Source organism: Salvelinus namaycush, unplaced genomic scaffold (assembly GCF_016432855.1).
Source record: "Salvelinus namaycush isolate Seneca unplaced genomic scaffold, SaNama_1.0 Scaffold1462, whole genome shotgun sequence".
Classification (NCBI taxonomy): Eukaryota; Metazoa; Chordata; class Actinopteri; order Salmoniformes; family Salmonidae; genus Salvelinus; species Salvelinus namaycush.
Genome location: NW_024058189.1, coordinates 27,501 through 37,500, shown reverse-complemented (window position 1 = coordinate 37,500; position 10,000 = coordinate 27,501). Strand labels below are relative to the sequence as shown.

Sequence of the window (10,000 nt, the reverse complement as noted above, 5' to 3'; positions counted from 1 at the left end):
GGGACATTCAAAGTTTCAGAAATGTTTTGGTACCCTTCCCCAGATCTGTGCCTCGACAAAATCCTGTGTCGGAGCCCTACGGACAATTCCTTTGACCTCATGGTTTGGTTTTTTCTCTGACATGCACTGTCAACTGTGGGACCTTATATAGACAGGTGTGTGCCTTTCCAAATCATTTCCAATTTGTAGGATTTTCCACAGGTGGACTTCAATCAAGTTGTAGAAACATCTCAAGGATGATCAATGGGGAAACAGGATGGACCTGAGCTCAATTTCGAGTGTCATAGCAAAGAATCTGAATACTTATGTAAATAAGGTATTTCTTTTTTATAAATTAGCAAACATTTCTAAAAACCTGTTTCCGCTTTCTCATTATGAGGTATTATGTGTAGATTGATGAGGATTATTTTAATTTTTAATCCATTTTAGAATAGGGTTGTAACGTAACAAAATGTGAAAACATTTGAGAGGTCTGAATACCTTCCAAATGCACTGTACATCACATCCATAATACACCTCACATATCCGGATAGTCTCAGAAAGAGGTTCAATGGCTAAGATGAACAGGTACAACCTTGTCTGGTCTCTCTATGGATAGTCTCAAAAAGAGGTTCAATGGCTAAGGTGAACAGGTACAACCTTGTCTGGTCTCTCTGTGGAGCTTGAATCAGGGACAAATGGATTGAGAGTCGTTGCACAGATATAACACCTACCTGTGTTATAGAAGACCGTGTTCTTGATGGTGCAGTTCTCGAAATACGTGTTGGTCGACCTGACATCCTCAAAGTAGCAGTTCTCAAACAGGGAATCTTCAAACTTCACAGACTTGATCTCTATATCCATGAACCTAGATAAGAGATAGCACAAGTCTTTTTTTAGAGAGAACAGCCCTGCTTCAGTGGAGACATCTGACAACATTGTTGTCAGGGTTAGGGTTACTAGTTGTCCAGTAAAAAAATATCCCATCGTGTTATCACTGTGACATACTTGTCGTGGACATATTCTCCCTCTTTGTGGATCTGGTTGACCAGGGAGAAGTTGAAGTGGAATCGCTCCACTCGTTCTCGATGGAAGAGTTTCACCTTGGACTCGTACTCCTCATACTGCATGTACTTGATCATGTCGGGGAACCACACCGACAGTCCGTGGTAGCTGAGAAACAGAAGTAACAGTCAACCCGTCATGATTGACACGTCCAATAGTGACGTAACAGTGCTCTCGACAGGTAGCAAGTTTTAGTTTTAGATATGCAGACGTTCACCATCTGCTTTGGCTGGATTGGATATCTCCTGTGTTGGTTGAGGAGCACCTGATGGAATAACAGGGGGATTTGTTGAATATACTCACAACAAAAGATTACTACTGTTTGTTTACCTGAAGGCCATGGTGAACCAGACGATAGCCAGGAAGAGACCCTGCAGTCTGAGGTCTGGTGCTGCCAGAGACATCACGTTCTGCATCACCTGGAGAGGAAACAACACAAACCATCCTCCTGGTTCAGACACACTCTTATCAGCAGTGTTATTGACAGTTTTCAACACACTCTTATCAGCAGTGTTATTGACAGTTTAACTTCTACTTGCACACAATCCCGGATCCGGGAGCACCCCCATCAGTAAAAAAGCTGACTAGCATAGCCTAGCATAGCGTCACAAGTAAATACTAGCATCTAAATATCATTAAATCACAAGTCCAAGACACCAGATGAAAGATACACATCTTGTGAATCCAGCCATCATTTCTGATTTTTAAAATGTTTTACAGGGAAGACACAATATGTAAATCTATTAGCTAACCACGATAGCAAAAAACACAACTTTGCTTTTCCCACCATTTTTTTCCTGCATAGGTAGCTATCACAATTTCGACCAAATAAAGATATAAATAGCCACTAACCAAGAAACAACTTCATCAGATGACAGTCTGATAACATATTTATTGTATAGCATATGTTTTGTTAGAAAAATGTGACTATTTCAGGTATAAATCATAGTTTACCATTGCAGCCACCATCACAACTCTCACCAAAGCAACTAGAATAACTACAGAGACCAACGTGAATTACCTAAATACTCATCATAAAACATTTATGAAAAATACACAGCGTACAGCAAATGAAAGACAAAGATCTTGTGAATCCAGCCAATATTTCAGATTTTTTAAGTGTTTTACAGCGAAAACACAATATAGCATTATATTAGCTTACTACAATAGCCAACCACACAACAGCATTGATTCAAGCCAACAATAGCGATAACGAATAAACCAGCAAAAGATATTAATTTTTTCACTAACCTTCTCAAACTTCTTCAGATGACAGTCCTATAACATCATATTACACAAGACATATAGAGTTTGTTCGAAAATGTGCATATTTAGCGGCACAAATCGTGGTTATACAATGAGAATAGTAGCCAAGCTGCCAACAATATGTCGGGAGAAATCTTGGGAGAGGCACCTAATCTAATCAGTAACTAAATTTAAACTTGACTAAAAAATACAGGTTGGACAGCAAATGAAAGATACATTAGTTCTTAATGCAATCGCTGTGTTAGATTTTTAAAATTAACGTTACTACGACATACAACGTGCGTTAAAGCGAGACCGCACCGAAATTAATGGCGGAATATGAGTTTTACATTTTTCAACAGAACAACGAATTAACATCATAAATAGTTCTTACTTTTTGATGAGCTCCCATCAGAATCTTGGGCAAGTTGTCCTTTTTCCAAAAGAATCGTTGCTCGGTTGTAGATTGTCGCCTTCAACTTTGGAATTAGCAGTAAACATTAGCCATGTGGCCCAGACGTGCCCAACTCACTATAACGCAGCACAAAGAAATATCCGAAAATCGCAATATACTGATATAAACTGAAATAACTTGGTTTAAAATAACAACATTATGATGTCTTTAACACCTATATCGAATAAAATCATAGCCGGATATATCTAAGGGCTATAACGGGAGCTTTCTAGAACGCCATCCTGAGGTCTGTCTTGCGTCATGGCGAAGGAAAGAAAGAGAGGACCCCACGTTGCCAGCCCATTTATAAGGCCTCAGATCTGCCTAACAACTCCATTTCAATTCTCACTATTTGCTGACATCCAGGGGAAGGCGTATGCAGTGCATCTCAACTAATAGAAGACATGCAAATTAATAAACCGACCTCAGAACAGCCTGCAGATTTCAGATTTCTCACTTCCTCATAGGAAAATTGCTCCAACTCGAGTTCTGTTTTACTCACAGATATAATTCAAACGGTTTTAGAAACTAGAGAGTGTTTTCTATCCAATAGTAATAATAATATGCATATTGTACGAGCAAGAATTGAGTACGAGGCAGTTTAATTTGGGAACGAAATTATTACAAAGTGCAAACAGCACCCCCTATTGAGAAAAGGTTAACACACTCTTATCAGCAGTGTTATTGACAGTTCAACACACTCTTATCAGCAGTGTTATTGACAGTTTTCAACACACTCTTATCAGCAGTGTTATTGACAGTTCAACACACTCTTATCAGCAGTGTTATTGACAGTTCAACACACTCTTATCAGCAGTGTTATTGACAGTTTTCAACACACTCTTATCAGCAGTGTTATTGACAGTTTTCAACACACTCTTATCAGCAGTGTTATTGACAGTTTAACCTGTTTGGCGTGCAAGCCCGACGTCGGTACACTTATGACAACAGCCAGCTTAAAGTGCAGGGCGCGAAATTCAAAATATATATTTTTTAAATATTTAACTTTCACACATTAACAAGTCCAAGACACCAGATGAAAGGTACACATCTTGTGAATCAAGCCAACATGTCCGATTTTTTAAATGTTTTACAGGGAAGACACAATATGTAAATCTATTAGCTAACCACGTTAGCAAAAGACACCATTTTTCATTACTCCACCAGTTATTTACTCCATCAGTAGCTATCACAAATTCGACCAAATAAAGATATAAATAGCCACTAACCAAGAAACAAATTCATCAGATGACAGTCTGATAACATATTTATTGTATAGCATATGTTTTGTTAGAAAAATGTGCATATTTCAGGTATAAATCATAGTTTACATTGCAGCTACAGTCAGAAATTGCACCGAAAGCAGACAGAAAAATTACAGACACCAACGCCAAATAACTAAATACTCATCATAAAACATTTCTGAAAAATACATAGTGTACAGCAATTGAAAGACAGGCATCTTGTGATTCCAGACAATATTTCCGATTTATCAAGTGTTTTACAGCGAAAACAAAATGTAGCGTTATATTAGCTTAGCACAATAGCCAGAAACACTTGGGCGCCGGCGACTACGGCAGATATATGAAATAACATCATAAAATGGGTCTTACTTTTGCTGATCTTTCATCAGAATGTTGGACAAGGTGTCCTTTGTCCAGAACAGTCGTTGTTTGGATTCAGAACGGACACTTTCCCTCTTCATTTAGCAAGCGCGCTAGCCGGGTGCCACGACACTCTCCATGTCAACAAACGGAAGAGAACGGAACACAGCAAAACTCCCGAAAACATTTCAATAATCTGATGAAACCATATTGAAAAAACATACTTTACGATGATATGGTGACATGTATCAAATAAAATCAAAGCCGGAGATTGTAGTCGCCTATAACGGAGGCTAAACAAAAGGCAATCATACTGTCCAGCTCGCGCTATTCAGAGTACCGAAAATGGTGGACACGAGATTCCAAGATGATGTGTTCCAACTCAGATCGAGATAATCACCTCATTTCTTCTCTCACAGCCTCTTGACAACCAGAGGAAGGTGTATGACGTGTATGTATACTAATAGGTCTTGTGCCCATGTATAGGCATGAAGAAGAACAGAGCATCGATTTCAGACGTTCCACTTCCTGGTCAGGAAAAGTGCTGCAGAATGAGTTCTGTTTCACTCAGAGAAATAATTCAAACGGTTTTAGAAACTAGAGAGTGTTTTCTATCCAATAGTAATAATAATATGCATATTGTACAAGCAAGAATTGAGTACGAGGCCGTTTGAAATGGGCACGATTTAACTGGCTACTCAATACTGCCCCTTGCAGCCATAAGAAGTTAACACACTCTTATCAGCAGTGTTATTGACAGCTCAAAAACTGTCTAACATTTTGAATCAAGAATATGTATTGTAGCAATCTAAATCCAACACCTAGCGTCCTCCTGGGGATCAGGATCTCTTGGTGTCTGAGGTATTGTGTTGACAGTCGCTGGATGCTGATTGAATCCTGGTTGGGGCTCCTCCCTGAAATGGATCCTAGATGTTACCTGTTTGAGGAGGTTGGTGTGTCTGACGGTCCAGCTGTTACCTGTTTGAGGAGGTTGGTGTGTCTGACGGTCCAGCTGTTACCTGTTTGAGGAGGTTGGTGTGTCTGATGGTCCAGCTGTTACCTGTTTGAGGAGGTTGGTGTGTCTGACGGTCCAGCTGTTACCTGTTTGAGGAGGTTGGTGTGTCTGACGGTCCAGCTGTTACCTGTTTGAGGAGGTTGGTGTGTCTGACGGACCAGCTGTTACCTGTTTGAGGAGGTTGGTGTGTCTGACGGTCCAGCTGTTACCTGTTTGAGGAGGTTGGTGTGTCTGACGGTCCAGCTGTTACCTGTTTGAGGAGGTTGGTGTGTCTGACGGTCCAGCTGTTACCTGTTTGAGGAGGTTGGTGTGTCTGACGGTCCAGCTGTTACCTGTTTGAGGAGGTTGGTGTGTCTGACAGTCCAGCTGTTACCTGTTTGAGGAGGTTGGTGTGTCTGACGGTCCAGCTGTTACCTGTTTGAGGAGGTTGGTGTGTCTGACGGTCCAGCTGTTACCTGTTTGAGGAGGTTGGTGTGTCTGACGGTCCAGCTGTTACCTGTTTGAGGAGGTTGGTGTGTCTGACGGACCAGCTGTTACCTGTTTGAGGAGGTTGGTGTGTCTGACGGACCAGCTGTTACCTGTTTGAGGAGGTTGGTGTGTCTGACGGACCAGCTGTTACCTGTTTGAGGAGGTTGGTGTGTCTGACGGTCCAGCTGTTACCTGTTTGAGGAGGTTGGTGTGTCTGACGGTCCAGCTGTTACCTGTTTGAGGAGGTTGGTGTGTCTGACGGTCCAGCTGTTACCTGTTTGAGGAGGTTGGTGTGTCTGACGGTCCAGCTGTTACCTGTTTGAGGAGGTTGGTGTGTCTGACGGTCCAGCTGTTACCTGTTTGAGGAGGTTGGTGTGTCTGACGGTCCAGCTGTTACCTGTTTGAGGAGGTTGGTGTGTCTGACGGTCCAGCTGTTACCTGTTTGAGGAGGTTGGTGTGTCTGACGGTCCAGCTGTTACCTGTTTGAGGAGGTTGGTGTGTCTGACGGTCCAGCTGTTACCTGTTTGAGGAGGTTGGTGTGTCTGACGGTCCAGCTGTTACCTGTTTGAGGAGGTTGGTGTGTCTGACGGTCCAGCTGTTACCTGTTTGAGGAGGTTGGTGTGTCTGACGGTCCAGCTGTTACCTGTTTGAGGAGGTTGGTGTGTCTGACGGTCCAGCTGTTACCTGTTTGAGGAGGTTGGTGTGTCTGACGGTCCAGCTGTTACCTGTTTGAGGAGGTTGGTGTGTCTGACGGTCCAGCGCTGGAAGGCTGTTCCGGTGTCACTCTGGATCTCAATGAACTCATCCTCCTGGGTCTTAGGAGTCGTGATGTTGGACACCTGACAGGAGGGACAGGAGAGACTATATCACATCATATTGTTGTAGAACTACGTGATTACATAACATTCCATTGTTGGACACCTGACAGGAGGGACAGGAGAGACTATATCACATCATATTGTTGTAGAACTACGTGATTACATAACATTCCATTGTTGGACACCTGACAGGAGGGACAGGAGAGACTATATCACATCATATTGTTGTAGAACTACGTGATTATATAACATTATATTGATATAGAACTAATAGTGATTATATAACATTATATTGATATAGAACTAATAGTGATTATATAACATTATATTGATATAGAACTAATAGTGATTATATAACATTATATTGATATAGAACTAATAGTGATTATATAACATTATATTGATATAGAACTAATAGTGATTATATAACATTATATTGATATAGAACTAATAGTGATTATATAACATTATATTGATATAGAACTAATAGTGATTATATAACATTATATTGATATAGAACTAATAGTGATTATATAACATTATATTGATATAGAACTAATAGTGATTATATAACATTATATTGATATAGAACTAATAGTGATTATATAACATTATATTGATATAGAACTAATAGTGATTATATAACATTATATTGATATAGAACTAATAGTGATTATATAACATTATATTGATATAGAACTAATAGTGATTATATAACATTATATTGATATAGAACTAATAGTGATTATATAACATTATATTGATATAGAACTAATAGTGATTATATAACATTATATTGAACTAGGAGTGTGGTCCTCATGACTGCACTAGAGGAGAGTTGTTGGTTTGACCGGTGGTGTACTCACAGTGAACACCCTCTCTGGTTGACTGTACCAGAGGAGAGTTGTTGGTTTGACCGGTGGTGTACTCACAGTGAACACCCTCTCTGGTTGACTGTACTAGAGGAGAGTTGTTGGTTTGACCGGTGGTGTACTCACAGTGAACACCCTCTCTGGTTCTCCCTTGGCCTTCCAGTTGGTATCATGGACCTGTCTCAGAATCATCCAGGCCTCGTCATGTCTCCCATTCTGACAGAGACAGACACAAACATCTGTCAGCCTATCACATGTAGCGACTGGAATATACAGCTACACTTTTAGAAAAAAGGTGCTCTCTAGAACCTCAAAGGGTTCGTCAGCTGTCCCCATAGGACAACCCCTTTTTGATTCAAGGTAGAACCGTTTTTGGTTCCAGAGAGAACTCTTTTGGGTTCCATGTAGGAACTGTCCCCATAGGAGAACCCTTTGGAGAACCCTTTTTGCTTATAGGTGGAACCCTTTTGGTTCTACATGGAACCCGAAAGAGTTCTAGCTGGAATCAAAAAGGGTTCTACCTGGAACCAAGCAGGGTTCTACCTGGAACCAAAAGTGTTTATCCTATAGGGAAGGCCAAATAACCTTTTTGGAACCCTTTTTTCTAAGAGTGTACAATACCATGTAAAAGGGCCTGGGGGAGATGTTTCAACTGTTTCAACTCTGTGTGAAACAACACAGCAGTGTGATTTAATTCTTGTTTTATTATGAGAGGCAGATTGCTATGTGGCTGCTGAGTCATCGTAATATCAGAATGCTATGTGGCTGCTGAGTCATCATAATATCAGAATGCTATGTGGCTGCTGAGTCATCATAATATCAGAATGCTATGTGGCTGCTGAGTCATCATAATATCAGAATGCTATGTGGCTGCTGAGTCATCATAATATCAGAATGCTATGTGGCTGCTGAGTCATCGTAATATCAGAATGCTATGTGGCTGCTGAGTCATCCTAATATCAGAATGCTATGTGGCTGCTGAGTCATCATAATATCAGAATGCTATGTGGCTGCTGAGTCATCATAATATCAGAATGCTATGTGGCTGCTGAGTCATCATAATATCAGAATGCTATGTGGCTGCTGAGTCATCATAATATCAGAATGCTATGTGGCTGCTGAGTCATCATAATATCAGAATGCTATGTGGCTGCTGAGTCATCATAATATCAGAATGCTATGTGGCTGCTGAGTCATCATAATATCAGAATGCTACGTGGCTGCTGAGTCATCATAATATCAGAATGCTACGTGGCTGCTGAGTCATCATAATATCAGAATGCTATGTGGCTGCTGAGTCATCATAATATCAGAATGCTATGTGGCTGCTGAGTCATCATAATATCAGAATGCTATGTGGCTGCTGAGTCATCATAATATCAGAATGCTATGTGGCTGCTGAGTCATCATAATATCAGAATGCTATGTGGCTGCTGAGTCATCATAATATCAGAATGCTATGTGGCTGCTGAGTCATCATAATATCAGAATGCTACGTGGCTGCTGAGTCATTATAATATCAGAATGCTATGTGGCTGCTGAGTCATCATAATATCAGAATGCTATGTGGCTGCTGAGTCATCATAATATCAGAATGCTATGTGGCTGCTGAGTCATCATAATATCAGAATGCTATGAGGCTGCTGAGTCATCATAATATCAGAATGCTATGTGGCTGCTGAGTCATCATAATATCAGAATGCTATGTGGCTGCTGAGTCATCATAATATCAGAATGCTATGTGGCTGCTGAGTCATCATAATATCAGAATGCTATGTGGCTGCTGAGTCATCATAATATCAGAATGCTATGTGGCTGCTGAGTCATCATAATATCAGAATGCTATGTGGCTGCTGAGTCATCATAATATCAGAATGCTATGTGGCTGCTGAGTCATCATAATATCAGAATGCTATGTGGCTGCTGAGTCATCATAATATCAGAATGCTATGTGGCTGCTGAGTCATCATAATATCAGAATGCTATGTGGCTGCTGAGTCATCATAATATCAGAATGCTATGTGGCTGCTGAGTCATCCTAATATCAGAATGCTATGTGGCTGCTGAGTCATCATAACATCAGAATGCTATGTGGCTGCTGAGTCATCATAATATCAGAATGCTATGTGGCTGGTGAGTCATCATAATATCAGAATGCTATGTGGCTGCTGAGTCATCATAATATCAACAATCTCATCCTGATTCTTCCAATTGGTTCATTCATCCCCCTCCTCTCCCCTGTAACTATTCCCCAGGTTGTTGCTGTAAATGAGAATGTGTTCTCAGGCAACGTACCTGGTAAAATAAGGGTTAAATAAAGCTGCATACTGTACACACACACACACACACACACACACACACACACACACACACACACACACACACACACACACACACACACACACACACACACACACACACACACACACTCAGTCTGTTACCTCCAGGAAGAAGCGTGGGCTCTCTGGCATGAAGACCAG

General features: G+C 40.8%; 1 protein-coding gene across 1 annotated transcript in view; it reads right to left on the bottom strand.

Moving 5' to 3' along the window:
• LOC120036747 (synaptic vesicle glycoprotein 2B-like) overlaps nucleotides 1-10,000 on the bottom strand; it is a 28,976-nt gene that overhangs the window by 8,244 nt on the left and 10,732 nt on the right. Inside the window, exons 4-9 of the mRNA XM_038983122.1 lie at nucleotides 9,962-10,000; nucleotides 7,647-7,736; nucleotides 6,556-6,669; nucleotides 1,375-1,463; nucleotides 988-1,152; nucleotides 714-847 (exon numbers count right to left, since the gene is read on the bottom strand). The exon at nucleotides 9,962-10,000 is cut by the window's right edge and continues 95 nt beyond it. Of these exons, the coding sequence (XP_038839050.1) occupies nucleotides 714-847; nucleotides 988-1,152; nucleotides 1,375-1,463; nucleotides 6,556-6,669; nucleotides 7,647-7,736; nucleotides 9,962-10,000 (631 nt within the window). The remainder of the gene's footprint in view (nucleotides 1-713; nucleotides 848-987; nucleotides 1,153-1,374; nucleotides 1,464-6,555; nucleotides 6,670-7,646; nucleotides 7,737-9,961) is intronic.